Source organism: Hippocampus zosterae, chromosome 1 (genome assembly GCF_025434085.1).
Source record: "Hippocampus zosterae strain Florida chromosome 1, ASM2543408v3, whole genome shotgun sequence".
NCBI classification, from domain to species: Eukaryota; Metazoa; Chordata; class Actinopteri; order Syngnathiformes; family Syngnathidae; genus Hippocampus; species Hippocampus zosterae.
In genome coordinates, this window is record NC_067451.1 from 7,159,414 (window position 1) to 7,186,053 (window position 26,640).

Consider the following 26,640-nt stretch of genomic DNA (forward strand, 5'->3'; position numbering starts at 1 on the left):
CGATGGGAAAATGTCGTAATATTACGCAGCATTTTTTAATATTACTGCAAATTTGCTGTTCTACACAAGATAAAACTCACAATATTATGAGAAAATGTTTATGCTTTCACAAGATTACATTTGTAATATTACAAGAAACTTTTTTAAATTACGAGAAAAAGAAACAATTCATTCACAAATGTGGATGAATTATGAGACATAAATGTTGCAATGTTATGAGAGTAAAGATGAGATGAAAAAATTAAATAAAATAGGGTTGTCCTGATCCCGTCATAACTCCGGCCGATCACGTGATTTTTCAGTTGATTTATTTCGGCTGAAAAAAATGTGGATGTGGATTTATTTGTCTTCTTAATTGCATTGAATTGCAGCGGTACTGATCGGAACTTGGTAACTCTATAACATTGACATTCAAAAATCAAGTGACATGAGCTCTTAATTCGAAATGTTTACAATTTTACCATGGGCGTTGTTATTTCGCTTGAAAAGGTCATATTTTCACCGGAATATGACAAGAAAAAATGAATATTGTGAGAGAAAAGCCAGTTACGTTTTGAAGTACACGTTGGGGCTTTCTCATTTAAAAGCGGCTCTGCCGATGTATTTTTATTGTAAGGTACAACCGGAAGTGCTTGCTTATCGACTTGTCGCCGCCTTCACTTTGAAGGGAGTGTCAGCCTCTTTTTTATTTTGAAAGCTTATCCGGAAAACTTATTTTTACTTACCGACCCCATTCTTTCCCTGGAGTGGTCCTGTGGTGTTAAAGACGTTCTTACTTAAAAAAATAAAATAGAAAAAACTCCACTATAGGCCTAGGGTTGGGGGCGATGACAGGAAGTTAATAGTATAGCAACAGCGAGTCGCAGAATTGCACCCTTTTTGAGCGAGGTGCTGACTGGCTGAGTGCTAGCTGGTTAGCTCACTCGCCACATCAGCGAAGACGTTCTGGAGATAAGACAAGCGTGGCGAGAAGAAAAAAGAAGAAGACGAAGCAGCAGCAGCGCGTATGTGTGTATCGGGGGGAGCCGGCCTTCATTAGACCCCGCTACAACGAGCTGGAGAGCTTCCACGCCCCCCCACGTTCGTCTCTTTCCCGGTGCAGCATCCCGTCGAGATGGGTGAGTCGCTAGTTGCTCAGCTAACTTGCTAGCCTGTCAAACCAAATCACCTTGGATAGTATATTTATTATAGATGACGTAATCACAGCCCCTATCCCAGTTGCTATGTTATTAGCGATGTGGGGGGAGAGGGGGTGTGGTAGCCTGGCTGTGCTGTGTGTGTGATTAGGATGCTGCATTGCAACGGCAGTAAATAGTGTCCTGATTATACGGAGGCTTGGGTGTGGGCTCCATTCTTTGAAATGGCACCGCCGGCTGCGTTGTTGAATGGTGCAGATGGCACTCCTCCATCTTTACAGCTGTTACGCAACGCAATCCGACTGCATATTACTCCGCTGGAGCATTTCCTTCTTCATTGAGGTCGGGGCTCTCTGCAAAGTAGCACCACATACGACCCGACACTTAGGACCAGCAAAGTGTTCTGTGGTGGCAGAAATACCGACCTACAATTTGAATACTAATTCTAATATTTGATCCAACTCTTCATTTTTGGAGGGTTTCTCTTGACTACACTGCTTGCAATATGTGGGCGTTGGATTTAGATGTCCAACCAGATTTGTGCCTCTTTGGCCTCCCGCATACCAAGCGACTCTCTGAATTGGACAGTCATTAAAAAAAAAAAAAGATTCTCCGACTCACCCTGACTCATACATCGTTCGGAAAGCCAGCAGGACAGTATTTTTAATCTTAATTTTCCACAAATCTAATATTCAATGTCATAAAATATTTTGACATCAGCCTTAAAGATGCCACATCTGCACTGCAGGAAGTGTGCGATGTGGTAAGAATTATGAAATACAGCCAACTCCCAACTGAGTGTTTTTGCTTCCAGACAACTTGAGTGACGCCTTGGCAAAGCTGAAACTGGCATCCACAGACAGCGCCTCGGACAGTGTGGAGAGCTGTCTGGACTGCCTGCTGAAAGCGCTTATCAACAACAGTACGTACGCTTCAGAATGTGCTCACCCAACCTCTGCCGAAAACCATTAATGGGTGTGGTTCCCACAGACGCGGAGGCCAGTGTGAAAATCCAGGAGATGGGCATTCTTCCCTTGTTCTCCACCCTGCTTAACCCCCAGTCATCCTGCACCCCCAAAGTCGCCAATATCATCGCAGAGGTGGCCAAAAACGGTGGGGGTACATCTCCATACAAAAAGACATAGAGAGTCAGCCATTTTGTTTTGAAGCAGCCAATTTACTGCTATTTTGAACCACATATAGCATGCCACTCAGTTTGAGCCACCCTGGTCTATAAATTGTGTAATGACAGTATTTACCTCTCTAGAGTTCATGCGGACTCCCTGTGTGGAAGCGGGCCTCATCCCTCCGCTCACTCAGCTTTTGAACTCCACCGATCAGGAGATTCTACTGCAGACGGGTCGGGCTCTAGGCAACATCTGTTACGACAGCCGTAAGTAGCTCTGCCGTATGAACGCGGAGTCCCATAAAGGGCCTGATGCTGGTTTTGGGTTTCTGGGCCCAACAGGTTGCTAGGATTATGTGCTTTGGAAGATGTGACATTTGCAAGGGAAAACAGCAGAGCCATTAGTAACGCAGATTGTCTTGATGATGATTTTTTTATGCAGTTACTCAAAAAAGTCATTTGCTTCAAAACATTAAAACACAGTGCAAAGTTTCCGTGTTTCCTGCAAATACACATGCCATTAGAGAGCGATTAATACACTAAATGGTTGTTTATTTTTTATTTATTTTTTTGTTTTTTTTCCCCCCCGCTTCTTTGAAGGACGTGATTGATACTTGGGGATTCGCCAACTGCTTTTTGGACTTATTGATGTGTTTTAACGACGGATTAAAGCACAGCCTGTTGTCGAGCTTTAAATAACCAGCTGTCGGTTCTGACCCTTTCTGTAGCGGAAAATCTTGCTCATCTGTGGAATTCCGTGCGATGCGGCATTTGTTTTTTGCTTGATTATGGACTCAGTGGTGGGAGTGTAAAGAAGCATGTCGCTCATCCTACAGCTGTTTTAAAATGGTGGTGGGGAAAGGCAATCGTGCTGAGGCATCCTTAGTTTCTTATATGAGCATTTCAATTTTTAAATATGCATATTTCTCACAATAATAATTTAAATGAACGAAAGTGCACATTTGATGACAAGAATTTGCTCATCACCCGCCGACGTGGAACGGCTGACAAATTGTGCAAACTGAGCAAAGTGAGATTTGCTGAAAGCAACTAGTGAGGCAACGTGAGGTCGCGCAGCATTCGACAACATCTTCGGAACATTTAAACTGATAAGTATCCTATCATTCCCTGCTGCTTATCCTAAACCATGACAAAAAAAACAACCAAAAAAATCTTATTGTTAGTATTATTGTCATTCTCATAAGTTTTTGTTCGACGAACATTGCGCAGTAACAGCACAAGAAATGTGTAAAAAAAATTCTACAATAATTGTAATTCTACAATTTATTTTCAACAATTTTTGTTTAGCTGTATTACGCTGCAGGGATAATCGATATAGAACAATACATGACTACACGTGTCACGTATTTTAAATCGAGTGGTTCTTTCCTCTTTTTTTTTTTTTTTCTTTTGTGCTTGATTTGTGTCCCGGCCTCTTTTGTTTTGCAGATGAGGGCAGGAGTGCAGTTGACCTGGCAGGAGGGGCTCAGATAGTAGCCGAACACATTAAAACCCTCTCCCAAAATACAGAGCCGGAAAATGAGAAGCTCTTGACAGTCTTTTGTGGCATGCTGATGAACTATAGCAATGATAATGGTAATGACCGTCAGAACAAATGTCATCTAATACGCTGGTGTTCTCCTGTACACCATTAAAACAAACCAAAACAAAACCAAAAACCGTGAGGGATTTTTCATTCTTCTCATCTTTCTGCCATGCTCTGCTATTTTTCCAGCTTTATCTCTGAAATTAGATCGTCATATATGCTACATAAACGATTGATAGTATACCGCACTCTACTCGCGAGGCAATAAAAAAAAAAATCGACCTGCGACTCATTTTGGGGCCCTTTGGTGGACAATGTGTTAAAGGTGTACATAATCTTTAATAGTTCCCTTCACGGTGACGATGGTTTTTAACAAAATGTGCGATTGTTCGTTGCCAACATCACCCGCTCCCCTCTGTAGATTCCCTACAAGGCCAGCTGATCAGCATGGGCGTGATCCCCACTCTGGTGAAGCTGCTCGGCATCCATTCCCACAACGCCGCCCTGACGGAAATGTGTCTCATCGCCTTTGGGAATTTAGCTGAGCTCGGTGAGTTAAGCCGCTCAGCCCAAACACAAGAAGGAAAACTCAAATCCTTCGCGCAATTTTGTGGCCTCCATCTGCTCTGGATGTGTCGTGGAAAATTGATTGCATTTCGATAAAACCTCCAGTTCGCTTTTCATTTGTATTATTCCGCTCGCATTTTTTTGGCGGAGGGGGCTCGATACGGACTCCAGTATCGTCCGAAAAGTAAAATGACGTCAAGAGTTCTAGGAGTAGCTTGACTCGGCATGCACTGAACACGCATTACCGGTAGTTAGTGTCGTGCGGGAGCAAGATGCAAGGCGCTGCGTTCAAAGTTGTGTACTAGTATCGGTAAATGGGATCGTACGTTATTTGTTGGTACTCGCAGATAACGATGCCGGCGTTTTAATGCTGTACTGGGCCCCTCCCAATATTGGTAGCGGTATCGGTGAAACAGTGCTTTGGTTGTAACTCTGGAAGTGACCCTAAAATGGCCACTTTGCACTAAAATGACAGAGAGCAGCACCTATGTTGATAAATTAAAACGTGAGGCCTTATCGGCTGTTATAAATTTGATATTAAAGCGGATGCTAAACTATGCGGGGACGACATCGGTTGCGATTTTTGACGGTGTTGCCATTGTCCTGTCAAGAGTCGAGCAAAGAGCAGTTTGCCTCCACCAACATCGCTGAGGAGCTGGTGCGCCTTTTCCAGAAGCAAGTGGAGCATGAAAAGAAAGAAATGATATTTGAGGTCCTGGCTCCCCTCGCAGAAAACGGTAATGATGATAGTTTTTTTTTTAATCAAACATGACACAAAAACTGGGCTGAAAAAAAACAAAGGGAACAATTTCATTTAATTTGTAGTACAGTTAATCAATTAATCTATCTTAGTTCACCAGTCTATGCCAGTGATGTATAGTGACAGCAGAGCTATTTATATAAGTGGTAGTACCCAATAATAATAATATATGTTCATGTTAGACCTTCTCATGACAATTCCTGACTCCTTCTTGCCTTCGCTGCCATCCAGATGCGATCAAGTTGCAGATGGTCGAGGCGGGCCTGGTGGAATGTCTCCTGGAGGTGGTGGCTCAGACTGTGGACGGCAAGCGGGAGGAGGACGTCGCCCAGCTGAAGACGGCCTCTGACCTCATGGTGCTCCTTTTGCTCGGAGGTAAAAACGCCACATTTACCTCTGCGTTACGGCTCCATCCCGGTTAACAATTCTTGACTGTCAATGCAGACGAGTCCATGCAGAAGCTGTTTGAGGGAGGCAAGGGCAGCGTCTTCCAGAGGGTGCTTTCCTGGATCCCATCGCACAACCACCAGTTGCAACTGGCCGGTGCGCTTGCCATTGCTAATTTTGCCCGCAATGGTAAGACCAAATACGCTGCCGGTTTGTTCGATCATGTTGACAAATCATCCCATCAACCCATTTTTGACTGTCTCCCACCCACCCCTCTGAACAGATGGCAACTGCATCCACATGGTGGACACTGGTATCGTACAGAAGCTTTTGGAGCTGTTGGATCGGCACATTGATGAAGGCAATGTCACAGTTCAACACGCAGCTCTCAGTGCTCTTCGGAACCTGGCCATACCCGGTGAGCCCAGTCTTCATCATGTACAGTATATACTACCAGTCAACAGTTTGGACTAGCTCTCTCGTGCCAAGATCCAAACCTTTGACTGGCACTGAATGTAAACAAAAACTAGTGATGTCAAGCGATTAAAAAAAAGTGATTAAATAATTAGGGTATGTAATTAATTAATCTATATTTTAATCTCATCTAAAAATATTTGAGAGAACCCCTATTTTCATTTTAAATTCATTACATTATTGAGGCAGATTAAAAGATAAAAGAAAATGTGGCATTATAAAGTATTTAAAAAAAATTTCAGCAGACTAGGACAGTTGCAGTCCTAGCCATTTACTTTCTGCTGTATTTGAGACTCGTCGAAGTCCTAGCTGCAACCTTTAGTTTCGACCACGAGGGGGAACATCACTGTTTTGTTTGTTTTTGTAAATCTACAAAGAATTACAAAATAAAAATAAAGTAGAACATCGGGTCCCTAAAAAGTCCTTAGGTTAACATATCAAAAGCAGTAAGAACAATTTTCTGAGCAATACAATTAACACTGAACTTGCTTCAGATAATAAACAATAAATAAAACGGACCCACAGTGCTGTTAGTTAGCACTTCAGAAATAACACTGTTCATCATGACAAACTAAAAGTGCTGAAATCACTTCTAGTAGTCTACAGAGGACACATCAACTATGCCTCGTACGTGGGGTGTTCTCGAGTTTAGGTTGCCGAAGAGCTTTGTTATGTATGGCTCGCTCGCTATATAACGCTTTCGGTGCTAACATTAGCTGTGGCTGCACTTGTGACTGGGTGCTTTGCATTGATGTGGGAGGCTAAATTTGAGCTGCTTTGGTGGGAAGCAAACTTTAAACTTAAAATTCTGTTGTTATGTATTCCTACGTATGATTCCACCATGATGACGTTGTGTCATGTCCCACCAGTTGTGAACAAATCCAAGATGCTGTCAGCTGGAGTCGCCGACGTGGTGTTGAAGTTCTTGCAGTCAGAGATGCCGCCGGTGCAGTTTAAGCTGCTGGGGACCTTGCGCATGCTGATCGACACACAAGGTAGAAAGAAGCCTTCTTGTCCTTCCTGTCGTAGCATTACAGCGAGCCCCCGAATATCACAGGGGATACAGACCACACTTGCCGGTCATTATAACATCAGAAGCTGTCAAAAAAAAAATCCTATAAACTTGTCAATTTCGGTGATGCAATGAGGATTATACACACAAAAAAACCTGCAATATAATGGGGCTCTGAATCTGGCTCATTTTTGGTTTCAGTGGAAGCAGCGGACCAGCTTGGGACCAACGGGAAACTGGTGGAGCGGCTGGTGGAGTGGTGTGAAGCCAAAGATCATGCCGGGGTGATGGGCGAGTCCAACAGGCTCCTTTCTGCTCTCATTCGACACAGCAAGTCCAAGGTCTGACAGCCAGTATGAAGTGGACATTTCTGACTCATTTTGAGTGACTGTTACAGATTATCATTTTTTAATTTTTTTATGTACTTTTTTAGGACGTCGTCAGGACAGTCATCCAGGGAGGTGGAGTCAAGCACTTGGTCACCATGGCAACCAGTGAGCACATGATCATGCAGAATGAAGCGCTGGTGGCACTGGGCCTCATCGCGGCGCTCGATTTGGGTGAGAATGATGACAACAGATGACTTGCACGCAATTTGAATCAGTCGGCCTAAGAGTAAACCGTTCTTATCATCAATTCACAGTTGCAGCCGAGAAGGACTTTGAGGAAGCGAACCTCATTGCTGTGCTTCACAAGCTGTTGTCAGATGAGAGGAGCGCACCGGAGATTAAATACAACTCCATGATCCTCATCTGTGCTGTCATGGGATCCGGTGAGGCATAACGCCGCATGGCTCCTGTCGAATGAGGACACTTCTCAGATATGGACATCTGGGCAATATGGATGCATTAATGACGTGAAAATGGATTCATGTTTACTTTTGTGGATTTCTCGTGTGTTGAAGAAGCGTCGATTCCTCTGTGTTCTCTCAGAGCCCCTCCACAAAGAAATCCAGAGCCGGGCGTTCATCGATGTGGTGTCCAAACTTCGCTCACACGAAAACAAGACAGTGTCCCACCAGGCCTCGCTCACGGAGCAGCGGCTAACCGCCCAGAGCTAAACGGCTCGGCGTGTCGTCAAACAAAACCTCCCCAAACCCCCCGCAGCTGATCGCCCTGCACCTGAACACCCGATGAATGCGCGACCCCTTGTTCTGTAAGCCCATCGTCACGTGCCAAGGTACCATGTTGCATTAACTGCCAGACAGACATCCTCTTGACTCGTGCTAAGGACAGACTGGTGTACATCACGGATGGAGAGCCGTCATTTATTGAGGTGAGGTAGCACATTTCGACGCGTCCGTCTTTCCGCAGCCCATCGACTTGTTCCAGCTGGTGTTGTCACGGTACCAAAATTCTGACTTCGATACCATAACTGTCTAAAGTACCTCGATACTGTGACTGAAACGATACCATGGCAAAAAAAAAACTTAAACCGTCACTTAATCATAGATGACAAAATACAGAACGTCCAATTGTTAGTATTTTAATAATTAAAAATATTGGGCAGCGTCATACGTAATTATTAAATTTCGGGATGTTCAATACTACTTTTCTTTAACCGATACCAGTATGAGTATTCACTCTTGAGTACCGGTACTCACCGATACCAAGTACCAATACGACCAGTACTTTTAAAGTATCCCATTTTTAAATATACATAGTGACAAATAATTGTGAATCAAATGTTCTTTCTTCCTGGCGTACATGAGGATTTGTCGACATTCATAACCACTGCAGCCTTGGGCCATGAGGCTGGTATCGGACCGATACCTGGTATCGGTATTCGCCCATCCCAAATAAATATGTATAATTTATTTTCATGCTATGTCATGCTGCAGAATAACAGTACACTGAATTAGCACAGTCCTAAAATTACTTTTTTTATTTTTTTAATTACAACAGATTTATTCAGTGTACTATAGTTCGGACTTTGTGGATTCCTTTTGCTTTCCGCAGTTGCCATACTTTTGTGTGGCAGCATGGAGGCTCTGTCCACATCGAAACAAATTCACTATTTTACAGGGGAGACGATTAAACTGCTTGAAGCAAAGACTGTTTTTTTTGTTGTTGTTTTTTTGAGAACTGTTTACAGAGGGAGTGGTAGTAAAATGCAGTGGCATTGTTTTCATTTTTTATGGTGAAGTATTGCAGTACTTTTGTAGTACCGGTACACCATTCAAGCGTCGTGCATGCAACCTTTGCAGCACTCTTAGAATGAGCATAAACCGTGACGCCAGCTGCCATGTTAAATCCCACAGTGTCTTTCTGTTGTGGTGCATGGTTTGGTTTTGTTTTGGCCAGTTTACCTCTGACGCAAGAGTGGGGAACCTGTTATTTTTTTGTTTTGTTTTGTTTTTTCTGGAGGCATCCATTTTCAGTAAATATATAGATTTAAAAAAATAGATTGTCATTGTTTTTAGAATTGCCTGGTTTGTGTCTTTTTTTTTTTTAATATCATTGATCCAGTATGTGTTTGAGCTGCTGATATCGGGTCTACGGATTTATGGAGAAAGTCAGAACAAAAGAGTGAGGCACCTTTCATTAGTCATGTCTCATTCACCAAGAAAATTACCGCTTTACCTCATGATCGGCTATCTACTTAAATGCAGAGTATCAGTCTTGTGTGGCGGGAATCGTTTTACACAGATCCGGCTACAATAAGGCAGGATATTGACATTTGGTTGGCATGTGTGTCAAACCTCTCAAAATCCCCCATCTGAAAACACATAGGAAGTCAGCCATTTTAACTCGAAACAGCCATTTTAGGCTGTTCCAGCAGTTCTTCGGGGATGAACATGTCCTTGAGATTTTGTTACGCATTATTAGACTAAACTGCACAACATTTGCATTTTCATCATTGCGTTGGGTCAGCTTTACAGATGCCATGCCTGCTCTAGGCATCTGGGCTAAAAAAATTGCACCCCCCACCCTCCCTTTGTCTGTGTCAGTGCTGCTTTACTATACATCAAATAAATTGGGGTTTCTATTGGAGGCCACTAATTTGAAACTACAGTTTATGTTCAGGACATAGTAAATGTAAATACACATCATAGTTTTGTGAGTTGTTTACCCCCCACCCATGTCACTGGTGCATTGTCAAAAACCTGTTGAGATACTATAACAATATTCATTGGGAGCACACACACACACACACACAAACACTTGGCAGTGAATAAAAGTGCAGCTAGCGTCCGTAATTAAATGCACATCAGTGAAGAAATGCATGAGCTGCCACACGAGTGGATCTCTTGAAGATTGCTTTGTCTTAGCGCATCGCATATACTGTAAATCTTGGCATGTCCCAATCTGTAACAACTGTTATTTTTTTTTAAGTATGAGTGGTTATTTATCAGATGTGCTCTTAAATGAGTTGTATTCATAGCAAAAGCATAAAAGTACTATAAACGTAAATGTTTGTTGTAAATGTCAAAAAAAGTTGTACATTTGGAAGACTGTAACAGAAGATAATTAAAAGCTGATAGCTAGCAGGGGCTGTCTATTTTTTTTTTTTTTTTACGAGGAATGCAATACAATCTCAATTTCAAAGTCCTTTCACACAATCTTGGTCAATATGTCAGTCATTTATTTTAAACCCGGCCCCATTTTCAAGGTAATAAATGAGACCATATTATCAATAATACCTTTGTGGAAAATTGTGTGACTTAAAACAACCCAAGGTACAGTGGCCAGTGATGAGTATTTTATACACACATGAATCATATCAAATGACTTTTTTTAAAGAGCAAGTCAATTGTGTTCATAAAAACCAAATACATACAAGATGCTTCAGAAACACAGTATGCCACAAATGAGTGGCAAATACAATATTAAATGAATTAAAACTGGCGCATAACCAAAACTTAGCAATCTTTGCTGACACAATAGTGCATTAAACACCTTCCAAAAACTACATGCGTGTACCCCAAACCCTTCACAGCACTGATGACCTCAAATGACAGGTGGGACTGTCAAATAAAAAACAAGTGTCACAAAAATTCTGTTCCCTCAAACAACCCATGTGAAATGTTACTTGAAACATCAATAGTAAAGGAACATGTTTTTTTTTTTAATGGACAAAATTCACACCCTCAAACGGTTCGTGGTTTAAGTAAAAAGTCAAATAAAACATTCTACAGTAAATGGGATATTTTTGATGGCTGACGTTATACTAAAACCAAAGTCCACTGCAGTGGTTCTCAACTGTTGCCACTCTGAGACCCGCATCTTCCTGCTGTTACTAGGTCACGACCATGAACGTTAAGGACAATCGAGCATTTTTTGGGTGGGTGGGTGGTGGAGGGGAAATGCCATTAACTATACATATACAATGTTATATTTTTAAACGCTGTTTCAAATGAATTTAGTGTATTACTAGCTATGATGCCTGTGAGCCAAACGCTGTGCTGGCAAAGCATTTCTTTTATTGTAAACTAGCGACTTGAGTAGCTCGTCACTTACCAAATGAATTGTAGGTTCCATGTGGGAAGTTCCATATTGTACCCAAAAAATGAGAATACAAACAACACTGCGTTTTTTACAAGTTGTCTGCAAGTCGCTTTTGGGTAAAGAACAACCAGTTGAGAATCATTGGTCTAATGGATCATGTGTCCTGCAAACAAATTATCCAACGCATTATGCAAAATGCTGTTTTAATGTTAAAAGTATTTATCAAAACCAGTTATTTGAATTCCCCCCCACCCCCCAAAAAAAAAATCAACAGGTAAGCAATGGATTACCCATGTTAGCTCACAACGCTAACGCTACTCTACTAACACCGGGCTGGGTTACTAGCCGTCGGCGCTAGCTAGCTTAACCTGGTAAGCTAACGAGGCTGTCTCCTGGTTGCCCACATTTAAATGATCTTATTGCTCTTTTTACGTTATGGTAAACGGACAACTAGCCAATGTTACGGGAACAGTGTCTCAACTACAACAGAAACTAAAGATGGGCAGTGTTTTTCTTTTTACATGTATATACTGTACATACATCATCTTTTTTCACACAGTAGTAGTGCCTTAAAAAGGTGCTGGCTCGGTGAGTAGTGCAGGTGGATGTCCCCCTCATTGACGTCCTCACGGGGAGTGGTGGGGGAGAGCTCAAGTCCTGCAGCCGACTCGTCAAAATCCACTAGACCAAAATCAGAGAAAACATCAAATCAGGTTGTTTTGTGAGCTGGGGATACTTAATAATCCTTTTTTTGGGTATGCTTGTCATTGGCAAGAATATAACAAAATGACCAAGGCAATGGGGAAACATGAGGAAGTACCCAAGTAGAACGCAAGCCAAGACATCACAATGTACAGTACTTAAGGAATGTCACAACAAAGAGACAAAGCACTGATGCTAACGCAAGGAGTGTCCTGGTTGCTCCACTAATCAGGTGTCACTATAACAGGTGCAGATCTTTATTACAAGCCATTGCACATTGAAGGCATTTTATCTTTTATGAAACTTCCCCTTTTTTCCTCCACAAAATGACTAAGTGCAAATGATTGTAAATAATTCACATCAAGCCAACCAACACCCACCGGATACAAACACGCATAGCATGTGCCTCACGAGTAGTACGCCAGAGCGTTCTTGCCAGAGTTTGGCAGGGGTCGACGTATGGAGAGTTGGGGGGGCACCCTGATGAAGCATGTGGAAGGGGTAGGGATGAGAAAGAGGGATGAAGTGACTTCCTGTATTGCCTCCTTGGAACCTCTGAAGTCAAATTGGTTCTCAAACCAACCAGAGAACAGGAAATACGTTTCGCATGGAATTTGAGCCAGACGTTTACGATAAAAATAAACATGAGGGTGACCACAGAACAGGAGACGGAAACTTGATCGCAAAGATGGAATCGGACAAATGCACCGATGGTATTCAACTTAAGAGGTTCCATCGCATCCTGTTCTCATAGCAAAACGGAAGCTACGACGTGTCGAGATGAATTCGGAACGACGAGGAAAAACAAACGCCAATGGCGTTGCGGATCATTTCCTTACCAGCTTGCACGCACTGCTTCAATGTCACTCACTAAATTCTGCGCCAAACAAATTCCAAAGATCTGCAGACAGCAAATGACCAACTCTTTTAATGAAGGACCTCAAATTAGCCAAGTGTGAAATAAGTTAGCGAGACTGACCTGCAGCAACGCCACGCCAATGAATATCCCCGCCACTAAGGTGAGGTTGTTCTGCAGCCACTTCTCAAACTGTGGCACGCATCCTTTCACGTTGATGTAATCCTTCTGCTCCGAGTCCTGCGCGACGCAAACAAATTGGCCGCTTGCAATCTCGAAATCGTCACATTGAAAATCATCATCAAACGTCCGCGGAAGATGACGGAAGCCTTCTCAAGAATAGTCGGAAATGCTGCTGCTAGCATTTAGGCGTTGATCCGTATGCGATCGGTAATCCTAATGACCCACTTACTAGTTTTTCTCGAATGTCATATCCGCATTGAGTGTTTATTACATCCTCCTGAAGACAAAAAAAAGTCATTATCTTGTTTCAGTATGATTGAAATAACAACCAAGTGTCCAGATGGGCGAGGTGTCTTTGCACGTACTGCGGGGTCCTTGGTGCAGCAGGAGAAAGGAACGCCACACTTTTCCCGACTGGGGTTTCCATCAGTGCAGTTAAAGTAGATGTTGAGGTTCCAGTCGTCCGCTCCAAAGGCGCCGCAGCACTCCCACTGAAACGCGGAGACGGCAAAGAAAAACAAGTTGCATTATTTAGAGTGCCTATTTTAGGCGCGCTATATGCAGATGGGGCGGCCCGGTAGTCCAGTGGTTAGCACGTCGGCTTCACAGTGCAGAGGTACCGGGTTCGATTCCAGCTCCGGCCTCCCTGTGTGGAGTTTGCATGTTCTCCCCGGGCCTGCGTGGGTTTTCTCTGGGTGCTCCGGTTTCCTCCCACATTCCAAAAATATGCATGGCAGGCTGATTGAACACTCTAAATTGTCCCTAGGTGTGAGTGCGAATGGTTGTTCGTCTCTTTGTGCCCTGCGATTGGCTGGCAACCGATTCAGGGTGTCCCCCGCCTACTGCCCGGAGACAGCTGGGATAGGCTCCAGCACCCCCCGCGACCCTAGTGAGGATCAAGCGGCTCGGAAGATGAATGAGTGAATATATGCAGATGGTTAGGGAAATAAAGCAGTCAAATGGGTCATTAAAAAATTCATTCAATCATTCATCCATTTTCCAATCCGCTTATCCTCGCGGGGGGTGCTGGAGCCTATCTCAGCTCTTTTCGGGCAGTAGGTGAGGGACACCCTGAACCGATTGCCAGCCAATCGCAGGGCACACAGAGACGAACAACCATACACGCTCATACTCACACCTAGGCACAATTTAGAGTGTTCAATCAGCCTACCATGCATGTTGTTGGAATGTGGAAGGCAACAGGAGTGCCCGGAGAAAAGCCGCACGGGCCTGGGGAGAACATGCAAACTCCACACAGAAAGGCCAGAGCCGGGAATAGAACCCGCACGACCTTTGCACTGTGAGGTCGACGCGCTAACCGCTCGACCACCGGGCCACCCCCATTAAAAAAATGACAGCCTTAATATTGCACGTGATGAAAAATTCAATCATAACGTCAAAACAGAACAGGGATGGCCAATGGGTGGTGTGCCAACTTACTCTGGGTGGCCCCTTAAAAAAAATAAAAATTGGGGGGCGGCCACAGGGGGCTGGCTTCAACACCCCCCCCCCCCCCCCCCGCCGAAATTGAAAAAAATTAAATTAATCAACACTCAAGACGTTTACCATGAAAAATTGGGAACATGGCGACAAAAAATCCTCACATATAAAAAATATATTTAAAAATAAAAATTGGTGAGGATCTGAATCCGCGGCTGCCGAGCTGCGCATACGTGCAAGTTATCTCTAGTTATAAGTCGTAATATCTCCAATCACCAGACGTGTCTTACTTACGCTTGCACTCGGTCTTATGCTGCCCGATACTACTACATGAGAAGGCTGAATATTTTGCGGCAAATTTGGAATAATATGTAGGCCAAACATAATAACGTTTAAAAAAAAATTGCACTAAATGTTGGTTTAGTGCAATATTCATTCATTCATTCATCTTCCGTACCGCTTGATCCTCACTAGGGTCGCGGGGGGTGCTGGAGCCTATCCCAGCCGTCTCCGGGCAGTTGGCGGGGGACACCCTGAATCGGTTGCCAGCCAATCGCAGGGCACACATAGACGAACAACCATCCACGCGCACACTCACACCTAGGGACAATTTAGAGTGTTCAATCAGCCTGCCACACATGTTTTTGGAATGTGGGAGGAAACCGGAGCACCCGGAGAAAACCCACGCAGGCCCGGGGAGAACATGCAAACTCCACACAGGGAGGCCGGAGCTGGAATCGAACCCGCTACCTCTGCACTGTGAAGCCGACGTGCTAACCACTGGACTACCGGGCCGCCTTAGTGCAATATTACAACACAAATTTTTATATAAACATTGAGTGTACAATTTGAGCTTACATATTCCTGAGTGAAATCAATTAGGTTCTGCAGGTCGATGTCATCCCGGTAAGCCCGGATGTTGTTGTTGATGAACAGGTTCAACTGGTCCTTGATCCAGTCCTTGAAGACGAATGCCAGGATTCCGGTGGTCAGCTCCAGGAAAAATATGATTCCCAGGAACACCGAGAACTGCGGGAAGATTTCAGCCACGCGGGTCAGAGCGCCGTACACGCTCGGGTGACAGTTATCGGTCATGACTGAATGGAGGTGAGTGGTTGCTCATCGCGCGCAACGTACAAATTTGAGCAGGAAGGTGTTTTCCCGCAGCGCTCCGATGCATCCGGCAAAGCCCAGGATGAACATGATCCCACCGACCACCATGAAGAGCCACACCGGGTCGAGACCCCCCAGGTCTGTGATGGACGAAATGTTGGACAGAACTCCCTGGAAGAGACGCACAGCATTACGCGTCATGAAGCGAGAAATACAGGAGGGTAAGTGAGGTCAGCTAACAATTTTACGTCAGAATACTTCTTGGTAAATTGTTGCCGTGTTAGGTTTCAAAAAAATGAATGTGACAAATGCCAGCAGAGGAAGCTTTTTGGGGGGGGGGGCATTTGTTATTGATCAGAGAAATCTAAATAATGCAATAGAATTTTCAATTTAAACTGATACAACTTCAATAATTAAATGATAATAAAACCCTTCTAAACTATTCGAACCCGGAATTTCTAGACGTGCAACAATTAATCAACAGGTAATTGATTAAATTAAATCAAACATTTTGGAAAATTACTTGCAGACTCTTTTTTTTAATTGGCCAAATGCTGAGAATTTCACCTTCTCAAAATATTTCTCTAGTCCCCCATGAAAGCAGACTGATGCTCTTTTTGTTGCATCAAAGATTAACATTTGCAGAACTAAAGAAGACACGTTTGCCTGTCTTCTGACAATTGATCAACCAGACCAATAACAGAATCATAATTATTTTATTTTGAAACAATATGCTGTTTTTGAAGAATGGAATGGAAATCATCTATTTTTCCCCAATTCACCAACTGATTCGACAAAATAATCAAAATATTAATCTATTATTAAAGTAATCGTGAGTTGTTGCACTAGTTTCCACTCACCTTCTCACTCCATGCCCACAAGCCAATTCCAACCAAAGCCATGCCCAGCAGCTGCAAAACAAGGGGAAAATGATATCAGCCAACAATTAACTGCCATGGCAGTAAAATAGCTTTGTCAGTCCCCGAAAAGATGGAACGGCTGCAGAAAGTGAAAGTAAGCAAAACATAGGTAAACCTATCAAATAGAAACACTAGTTTGGAAAGTGACTTGCAACTTTCCACAAAACGTGTGCTTGATGTCTTTGTAAGTCTGACAGACAACAACAAGCCGATTAGCAGCTGTCATACAGCTTTTGGTACTGCACCAGCAGGGCTCAATTCCGTTATTTTGGGAGCAAAACGCGTCATTTAATGCTATTTGGATGAATCCTGAATAGAATCGGAACAGATGTGACGGCCTTCTCCCTTACCCAAAAGAGGATGTTGAATCCAAAAATGAAGTATTTGATGCAGCAACTGACTTCGTGGCCTTTGTAATGATTCCCTGACATGTTTGCTCATCATCAGCTGCTAGATCGACAGAAAAAGGGAAAAAAATAAAGAAAAGAAAAACAAAGGAAATCGCGTCCAACACAATTGAAAACAAAAACACGGGCGGGCCTGCTTCAGGGGCTTTGTGGAGCGGGTTCAGAAAGCACTCCGCGGACGCATCTCGTCACAATATCCTCTCGTTGAAATGTCCTCAAAAGTCGTTGCCTGGCCGATTTTATGGCATGCCGAGGCGCTCACTTGGCACGTATGTATGCCGCAATTGCAATCTAATGAGGGCTTTAGACCGGTTTTCGCCTTGAAGTCAATGATGCGTTCCTTTGCTTCGCAATCGTGTGTCCTCCGGAAGGCGGAACCCCCGAGGCAGGTGCTGTGATCTCATTGGCCAAAGGCAACATTGAAGGATACCACTTTGAACCAACCAGAACCCAGGAAAAATGCATTTCCGGTAGAGCATGTCCTCATTTCCTGTAGAAAACACGAATAATTAGTAGTAACCACAGCTTCATACAAAGTGATGTAATGTACATAAAGTAAAAAAGATAAAACAAGGAGAGCTAAATCAGTAAATTAATTAAACAAAACACTAAACAAAATAAAACGGTAAAACAAAGTCGGGACTCATGCTGACTAGAACGCCAAACAATAACAAACGTGGGACTGTGGGGCGAGACCATTTAAAGACAAATAAAAGATTCTTCAAATGAACACTAAAACGTTCAGGCAGTCAGCGAAAGAAAAAATGGTGTATTACAATAAATGTTACAGCCAAGATGTAACAAAGGCAGCTGTTTCTAAGTGCTGTTAAGAAAGGAAAGGCTTTTCATTAGCCAGCTGACGAAGATGACTGACTGAATGAATGAAGAAATAATATCCATCCATCCATTTTCAAATCTGTTTATTCTCACAGGGTTCGCGGGCATGCTGAAGCCTATGCAGCTGTCTTCGGGCACTGGGCAGGGTACAACAAAAACAGCAGCGCCAATTTGCTGGTTCAATTTTTTAAAAAACTGTTCAATTTAAATGCCCAATTCAAAACTAAAATTAACTGATATACGATATGGCGAGTGAACGCACACGCTAAAATAGTCAAGAATCGACGTCACGAAATCGGTTTTATTATGAAGGTCCTAACCGGACGTTGGGATTGCTGCTCTGATACAAGACCGCTGGATGGGAGCGCAGGGAGGCGGGGCGGACCGGGGCCCGCTGACGCCACAACCAAATAACGGGACGGTAGGGCGGGCGTTTTCCTTTTGGTCCGGCGTCGGACTTTTCACGTTTGAGTCGAGTGGTAAAAAAGGCGCAGTTGCGTGCTGAGCAAAAATAACAGCAACAAACCTTATCGGGACTGAAATGAAAGACTAATAACGACTAGCTAGCCAGACAAGGGAGAGCAAGTGGACGACGAGGCCACTCCATTGGGGGATTTAAAAGTGAAGCCACACAGGAGATTCTTTGTCCAAAAAGGGTGAGTTGCGTATCCAAAGATACCATATATAACATAAAAATGGATACACAACATGAATATTCTCTTATTGGCACAAAACGCATTCATATGAGTCAGTTTTCTCCTCCGCTGAAGTCCGCACACCTGAAATTAAGCTAATTAAACATCGACAACAATAAACCCTTTTCCATAAACAATCTAACAATTAATTGGCACCTTTTAAATCAACACCAGTACGTGGACTTGGTTATTTTGCAGAGTCCTCTGGCTGACTAAAAATAGAGAGCGATGTGAAACAAAGTGCAGCATCAAGTAATGGCTTAGTCATGACAGTTGTAGCTTAGCTCCCACCACCAACGTTAGCGGGCCAACATTCAACTGGAGAATGAGGAAGGCTCGTGCAAATGGCACATTTGCGTGGGCCGTGCCGTTGTGACGTGTTTGCAGCGTGCACTTTTTTTTGGGGGGGGGGGTGGCAATGGGGATGATGCGGCTGTTACACTGACTCAGGGCCCCCGTGGCAAACACGAACTAGGCCTCTAGCATCAATAGTTGACATACGAGATGAATCGTAAACATTTTTTAACTTCAGTCCCAGGCACTTAATTGATCCTGAGGAACTGCAATGCTTTGGGGGGGCATCCAAATTGTCTTATTTGTCCTCATTTGGTTTAAATTTAAAATAAGATCCCAGTGTTATTCAATTAATACGACAGTAAGTTTACTTCATTGTCTGAACTACAGAATACATTTTTTTTGACAAAAGGCTTTTATTTTGGAGGAGGATCTTTATTTTGTACTGTCTTGCGTATGCTAGACTCAACGCTGAGGAAAAAGGTGTCAGGCGAGGTATTTCTTCAAGTGATTATACGGTGCATAGCACCTAATATTAGATTGCTAGCTATTTTTTAAACTACTGATAATTTGACAATGTTCCACAAAATACTGTAAATCTGACTCACTTCACAGAACAATTATGGATTGACAGCATTTGTGAACAACAGCTCTTGTTTATTTTTCAGCACAACTCACAATCTTTTTTTGACTGTTGTCAGTCTTGTCAACCCCAAATCATTTCCAAACCTTGAAGGTGGAAGTTTTTCTTGTTCTTAAATTACTCGCTAACACGGGAGACTCTTCGTTTTTTACAATTCATCACTTCCTCCTACTTTGCATCAGTGGACCCCATTGTGTTTTCTTTTGGGAGGAGACAGTGTACTCTCAAATTTTAGTGGGGAGTGAATTGGGGGGGGGGGGTGTGGGGGGTTGGTATACTCTGTAATGTAAAATGACACCTCGTGAGAGCAGGGCTGATGATGTATATCGCCCACCCTTAGGTGTAGACCACTATATCAGGCATACCCTTCATGTTTGTTTGAACCAACTACTACGATAACGACTGACATATTTTTCCTGAGTGGCAAGAAAAGTATGTATCTGACATCTGAGGCATTTCTTTCAGTGCACACGCAGATTCTTTAGGACTGGGGGTCTACTTGAGTGATGAACTCATAATCGCCCCGGTGGTAATATTGTGAAGACGCCGTTTTCAAAATGTGTGATCGTGTGGCTCCACAGTGGACATGGCGGATGCAGAGCTGGACTTCCAGACGGGCGACGCGGGCGCGTCAGCCACCTACCCCATGCAGTGCTCGGCCCTGCGTAAGAACGGCCACGTTGTGCTTAAAGGCCGTCCCTGCAAGATTATGGAGATGTCCACCTCCAAGACGGGCAAGCACGGTCACGCCAAGGTGGGTAGCCACACCCTGCATCTGATCCAGCAGTCGCCATTCAAAGCCAAAACCGAATTTTGATGGCTTCCGCAGGTCCACCTAGTTGGCATTGACATCTTCTCCGGGAAGAAATACGAAGACATCTGCCCTTCCACTCACAACATGGACGTCCCAAACATCAAGAGGGTGGACTACCAAGTGAGACTTTGCAAACAGTGCCAGTTACCAGACCCAAATTTTCACAAACCTCCCTTTCTTCTCTCCTAGCTGATCGGGATCCAAGATGGCTACCTTTCCCTGCTCCAGGACAGCGGGGAGGTGAGAGAGGACCTAAAGATCCCAGAGGGCGAACTAGGCAAAGAGATTGAGAGCAAAAATGAAGCCGGGGAAGAGATCCTGGTCAGTATTTACCCCAAGGTCATTGTCGTTAATGAAAAGTCATGAACGAACTCAAAAAATATCGAAAAAGCATTTTTTTTTTGTTCACTTGATAAATAGTGAAATTCTTACAAAAAACAACAACAAAAAAACACTGAAACTACATCTCACGTTTATGAGACTAAAATGAACCGTAATTTTCGTGACAATTTATCATATCATACATGAGCTTTCGAGGTTCATTGCAAATGAATAACGTATCATATATTGCAAACTAATAATATAAGCTAAACTAAAACAAAACATATTAAATAAATAAATACATTAAAAAATGAACAAAAACTCCAAAAAAGAATACAGTGATCCCTCGCTATATCGCGCATCATTTATCGCGGCTTCACTACATTGCATTTCTTTTCCAAAGTACGGTATTTGTACATGACTGTACGCAAGACCGGTTCCCGCCGTGGCGTCGACCAATGACGGCACGAGTGGATTCGTCCCGTGAGCTGAGTGGCTGTGCATCTTCGCAGCCTTGCCCAGCAACCTCCCTTGTGTCTCATCATGTGGTTTACTCTCTGATCTGTGTCTTGTCATGCTGTTGTATTTGCTACATATTTAACCCGTAGGTCCTTCGAAACAAAAAAACCGTATGTCACGCGTTTTACAATTGGGGAAATGATGTATGTTGTGTTATACAAACATTCTTTTTTTTTTTTCAAACACTCAAAATGTTCAGAGGCGTCTGTGCTAGCCATACATATATAGTTTTTATTAGTTCTTTGGGATTTTTTATTCTTTATTTTTTGCAAAAGGAAAAAAAAAATTGTGTCTGGAGGTCCCAACCAAGCCCTACTAACAATCCTGACCGGACGTGTTCATGTAAAATGCATTGGTTTGAAGCCTCCTGCAAAAAGGCAAACTCATTTGCGATCCTCTGACGCAACCTAAAGTTGCAAAATCGGAATAACCTCAACCCAACAATGTGGGATGCATACGTCTGTCCAAGCGAAAACAAAGCGATTGACGTAAAAATCGCGTGAAATGCATGTTTACACATTAGGTTTACGATGTATTCAAAAATATGAATTATAATGGGTCTCTATGGTGCAAAATATGTAAATTGTGAAGATTACGGAATCAAAACCTTTTTTATTATTGCTGCAATGCCTGAGAATTATCAGCCGGTGACGTCATGAAATTTTGTCCATTTTAGAACCCCCCCATACATTTCAGCTCTCTCGTGTTTTTCCGAATGCCTTTGCCTTTGATTCAAAGACATAATTTTGCATGAATCGCAAACGGTGGACTACGAGGGTTGAAACATACTGCTACCCACATATACTTACACAAAACTTCCTAGGGGGGGAGCCAAACCTCCTTCGCAGTTTTTCACTTCTCGTGGCAGGGTCCCGGTCACCATTAAGGGTAAGGGATTACTGTCAAGACTAACACTAACACACAATCCATCCATCCATCCATTATCTACCGCTTATCCGGGGCCGGGTCGCGGGGGCAACAGCTTTAGCAGGGAAGCCCAGACTTCCCTCTCCCTAGCTACTTCTTCCAGCTCTCCCCGGGGGATCCCGAGGCGTTCCCAGGCCAGCTGGGTGACGTAGTCTCTCCAGCGTGTCCTGGGTCTTCCTCGGGGTCTCCTCCCGGTGGGACATGCCCGGAACACCTCACCAGGGAGGCGCTCAGGAGGCATCCGAATCAGATGCCCAAGCCACCTCATCTGGCTCCTCTCGATGTGGAGGAGAAGCGGCTCGACTCTGAGCCCCTCCCGGATGACCGAGCTCCTCACCTTATCTCTAAGGGAGAGCCCAGACACCCTGCGGAGAAAACTCATTTCGGCCGCTTGTATCCGGGATCTCGTTCTTTCGGTCGCGACCCATAGCTCGTGGCCATAGATGAGGGTTGGGACGTAGATCGACCGGTAAATTGAGAGCTTCGCCCTTTGGCTCAGCTCCTTCTTCACCACGACAGACCGATACAACGTCCGCATCACAGCAGACGCTGCACCGATCCGCCTGTCGATCTCTCGCTCCCTCCTGCCCTCACTCGTGAACAAGACCCCAAGATACTTAAACTCCTCCACTTGGGGCAAGATCTCCCCCCCGACCCGGAGGGGGCACTCCACCCTTTTCCGACTGAGGACCATGGTTTCAGATTTGGAGGTGCTGATTTTCATCCCAACCGCTTCACACTCGGCTGCGAAACGCTCCAGTGAGAGTTGTAGAGCCCCGTTTGAAGGAGCCAACAGCACCACATCATCTGCAAAAAGCAGGGATGTAATACTGAGGCCCCCAAAACGGACTCCCTCAACGCTTCGGCTGCGCCTAGAAATTCTGTCCATAAAGGTTATGAACAGAATCGGTGACAAAGGGCAGCCTTGGCGGAGTCCTACCCTCACTGGGAACGATTCCGACTTACTGCCGGCAATGCGAACCAAACTCTGACATCGGTGGTATAGTGACCGAACAGCCCGTATCAGGGGGTTCGGTACCCCATACCCACGAAGCACCCCCCACAGAACTCCCCGAGGGACACGGTCAAACGCCTTCTCCAAGTCCACAAAACACATGTAGACTGGTTGGGCGAATTCCCACATACCCTCAAGGACCCTGCTAAGGGTGTAGAGCTGGTCCACTGTTCCACGGCCGGGACGAAAACCACACTGCTCCTCCTCAATCTGAGGCTCGACTTCCCGACGGACCCTCCTCTCCAGCACCCCTGAATAGACCTTACCAGGGAGGCTGAGGAGTGTGATCCCTCTGTAGTTGGAACACACCCTCCGGTCCCCCTTTTTAAAAAGAGGGACTACCACCCCGGTCTGCCAATCCAGGGGCACTCTCCCTGTTGACCACGCGATGTTGCAGAGGCGTGTCAACCAGGACAGCCCCACAACATCCAGAGCCTTGAGGAACTCCGGGCGGATCTCATCCACCCCTGGGGCCCTGCCACCGAGGAGCTTTTTAACCAAATCGGTGACTTCAACCACAGAGATAGGAGAGCCCACCTCAGAGTCCTCTGGCTCTGCTTCCTCCAAGGAAGGCGTGTTGGTGGAGTTGAGGAGGTCTTCGAAGTACTCTGCCCACCGGTTCACTACGTCCCGAGTCGAAGTCAGCAGCGCCCCATCCCCACTGTACACAGTGTTAGTGGTGCACTGCTTCCCCCTCCTGAGACGTCGGATGGTGGACCAGAATTTCCTCGAAGCCGTCCGGAAGTCGGCTTCCATGGCCTCACCGAACTCTTCCCACGCTCGGGTTTTTGCCTCGGCGACCACCGAAGCCGCGGTCCGCTTGGCCAGTCGATACCCGTCAGCTGCCTCTGGGGTCCCACAGGCCATAAAGGCTCGATAGGACTCCTTCTTCAGCTTGACGGCATCCCTTACTGCTGGTGTCCACCAGCGAGTACGGGGATTGCCGCCACGACAGGCACCAACCACCTTACGGCCACAACTCAGATTGGCCGCCTCAACAATAGAGGCACGGAACATGGTCCACTCGGGCTCAATGTCCCCCGCCTCCCCCGGAACATGGGAAAAGCTCTGTCGAAGGTGGGAGTTGAAACTCCTTCTGACAGGGGATTCCGCCAGACGCTCCCAACAAACCCTCACTATACGTTTGGGTCTGCCAGGACGGACCGGCATCTTCCCCCACCATCGGAGCCTACTCACCACCAGGTGGTGATCAGTTGACAGCTCCGCCCCTCTCTTCACCCGAGTGTCCAGAACATGCGGCCGCAAATCCGATGATACAACTACAAAGTCGATCATCGAACTGCGGCCTAGGGTGTCCTGGTGCCAAGTGCACATATGGACACCCTTATGTTTGAACAAGGTGTTCGTTATGGACAATCCGTGGCGAGCACAGAAGTCCAATAACAAAACACCACTCGAGTTCTGATCGGGGGGGCCGTTCCTCCCAATCACGCCCCTCCAGGTCTCACTGTCATTGCCCACGTGAGCATTGAAGTCCCCCAGCAGAACAAGGGAGTCCCCAGCAGGAGTACTCTCCAGCACACCCTCCAAGGACTCCAAAAAGGGTGGGTATGCTGAGCTGCTGTTTGGTGCATATGCACAAACAACAGTCAGTAACCGTCCACCCACCCGAAGGCGGAGGGAGGCAACCCTTTCGTCTACCGGTGTGAACCCCAATGTACAGGCACTGAGCCGGGGGGCAATGAGTATGCCCACACCTGCTCTGCGCCTCTCACCGTGAGCAACTCCAGAGTGGAAGAGAGTCCAACCCCTCTCGAGAGAACTGGTACCAGAACCCAAGCTGTGTGTGGAGGCAAGTCCGACTATATCCAGTCGGAAATTCTCTGCCTCACACACCAGCTCGGGCTCCTTCCCTGCCAGAGAGGTGACATTCCATGTCCCAAGAGCTAGCTTCTGCAGCCGAGGATCGGACCGCCAGGGTCCCCGTCTTTGGCTGCCGCCCAGCTCACATAGCACCCGACCCCTTTGGCCCCTCTCATGGGTGGTGAGCCCATGGGAAGGGGGACCCACGTTGCCTCTTCGGGCTGTGCCCGGCCGGGCCCCATGGGTGTAGGCCCGGCCACCAGGCGCTTGCCAACGAGCCCCACCTCCAGGCCTGGCTCCAGAGTGGGGCCCCGGTGACCCGCGTCCGGGCAAGGGAAACCTTGGTCCATATATTGTAGTCATCATAAGGGTCTATGAGCCATGCTTTGTCTGGCCCCTCACCTAGAACCTGTTTGCCATGGGTGACCCTGCCAGGGGCATAAAGCCCCAGACAACTTAGCTCCTAGGATCATTGGGACACGCAAACCCCTCCACCACGGTAAGGTGACGGCTCACGGAGGGGGCTAACACACAAGTACTATGGAATAGTCAACGCTATTAACCCTTTCAGGGACAGCGGTTCCTACTAGCTTGTCGTGTTACCAGGTTATGAGGTGCATGAAAGGGTTCAATAAAACCTCGGTATTTACTCGACGCCAATAAGTGCTTGCTGTTTATTTGAAGTTAAAACAGTTGTGTGATAGTCAAGTCAAGCACAACTTTATTGTCAAATGTGCTTGTATGTGCAACATAAGACTGTGTATAACCTCAGTGGGTGCCACTCAAGAGTATACACAGTTAGGGAATGTCATGTTTTTTGGGTGAGGTGCCCCATGAAGATGTCACGTTTGAGGCGAGGTGTTGACTTTTGTTGCAGGTGACCGTTCTCAATGCAATGGATGAAGAAGCGGCCATCGGCATCAAAGCTTTGGGGAAATAAGCGGCAGCAAGGTAAACACAAGAACATACACATTTGAGATCCATTTTGCATTTTAGTCATGTCTTTCTTTCGGGAATGGCAACAGAAAAACTCCTCTTTGTTTTCCTTCTGGTTTCTGACTATTCTTTCCCTTTGTTCTCTTTCGTCTTTTCTCCTTGCAACTGTGTTACAGGGGCTGACGGACGTTGGGGGGTTAGGGGGGGTTGAGGAGGAAATGTTGCTATCCTCCTTTCATTCTTTTTCATTGCTCTCCCTCTGTTCTGTACTAAAGAGCACGGGTTTCTAATGTTTATTATTGTATATTATGAGCATCTTCGGTGAAGCGTCCCCAATCCAGTAAAACACAAAGAGTTTGGGGAAGGTGAGAGTTCAAAGTGGCGCGAATGCTACTCTATTTTTATTTGACTGTATTTTTTACTTGTTCCCCTGTTTTGTCAAAGGGCTTCATTGCAAAAATAATGGCGGCTTTCAGTACATTGGGGTTTCCTCATATTAAAGTGCGGCCATATTTAGTTCCCGCCCGTGTTTATTTTCCAAACGCTCGTCACAGCAAGTCCAATTAAAACGGAGGTTACCAACAAGTCAATTTCTTGCAATTGAATGTTGATTCGACTCATTTACTGGAGCACAACACTGGCCTGAATTTTTGTTTGTGATTACAAATTTTTAAAAAAATCATAATCGTGTATTAATAGGTGAATCGAATGCATTTTGGGGAAATTAAATTGGGGGTT

General features: G+C 45.1%; 3 protein-coding genes across 7 annotated transcripts; 2 read left to right on the forward strand and 1 right to left on the reverse strand.

Moving 5' to 3' along the window:
- The first annotated feature begins 675 nt into the window (after positions 1-675).
- rap1gds1 (RAP1, GTP-GDP dissociation stimulator 1) lies at positions 676-10,498 on the forward strand. 2 transcript variants are annotated; one of them, XM_052079820.1, is made up of 15 exons: positions 676-1,118; positions 1,951-2,058; positions 2,127-2,249; positions 2,404-2,529; positions 3,712-3,858; positions 4,230-4,358; positions 4,987-5,112; positions 5,367-5,510; positions 5,580-5,711; positions 5,806-5,940; positions 6,866-6,991; positions 7,210-7,349; positions 7,442-7,568; positions 7,652-7,780; positions 7,941-10,498. In XM_052079820.1, exons 1-15 carry the CDS (start codon positions 1,115-1,117, stop codon positions 8,066-8,068), a joined length of 1,824 nt encoding a protein of 607 aa, XP_051935780.1. In that variant the 5' UTR covers positions 676-1,114; the 3' UTR covers positions 8,069-10,498. The 2 variants fall into 2 exon arrangements, with proteins under 2 accessions (XP_051935780.1, XP_051935788.1); XM_052079828.1 differs by lacking the exon at positions 3,712-3,858 and having other exon boundaries at positions 677-1,118.
- Positions 9,291-17,475, reverse strand: tspan5a (tetraspanin 5a). Of its 3 annotated transcripts, XM_052079857.1 has the most exons (10): positions 17,021-17,474; positions 16,611-16,661; positions 15,775-15,921; positions 15,496-15,666; positions 13,563-13,688; positions 13,427-13,474; positions 13,138-13,254; positions 12,998-13,059; positions 12,539-12,638; positions 9,291-12,137 (listed from the first exon to the last, which is right to left on the reverse strand). In XM_052079857.1, the coding sequence occupies exons 1-9, from the start codon at positions 17,099-17,101 to the stop codon at positions 12,566-12,568; spliced, it is 876 nt and encodes a 291-aa protein (XP_051935817.1). In that variant the 5' UTR covers positions 17,102-17,474; the 3' UTR covers positions 9,291-12,137; positions 12,539-12,565. The 3 variants fall into 3 exon arrangements, with proteins under 3 accessions (XP_051935817.1, XP_051935827.1, XP_051935836.1); XM_052079867.1 differs by lacking the exon at positions 16,611-16,661 and having other exon boundaries at positions 17,021-17,475; XM_052079876.1 differs by lacking the exon at positions 12,539-12,638 and having other exon boundaries at positions 17,021-17,473.
- A 778-nt stretch (positions 17,476-18,253) lies between these two features.
- LOC127597576 (eukaryotic translation initiation factor 5A-1) lies at positions 18,254-26,492 on the forward strand. 2 transcript variants are annotated; one of them, XM_052060750.1, is made up of 6 exons: positions 18,264-18,570; positions 20,128-20,300; positions 20,376-20,480; positions 20,550-20,681; positions 25,844-25,917; positions 26,079-26,492. In XM_052060750.1, the coding sequence occupies exons 2-5, from the start codon at positions 20,133-20,135 to the stop codon at positions 25,904-25,906; spliced, it is 468 nt and encodes a 155-aa protein (XP_051916710.1). In that variant the 5' UTR covers positions 18,264-18,570; positions 20,128-20,132; the 3' UTR covers positions 25,907-25,917; positions 26,079-26,492. The 2 variants fall into 2 exon arrangements, with proteins under 2 accessions (XP_051916781.1, XP_051916710.1); XM_052060821.1 differs by lacking the exon at positions 26,079-26,492 and having other exon boundaries at positions 18,254-18,335; positions 25,844-26,064.
- The last annotated feature ends 148 nt before the right edge of the window (positions 26,493-26,640 follow it).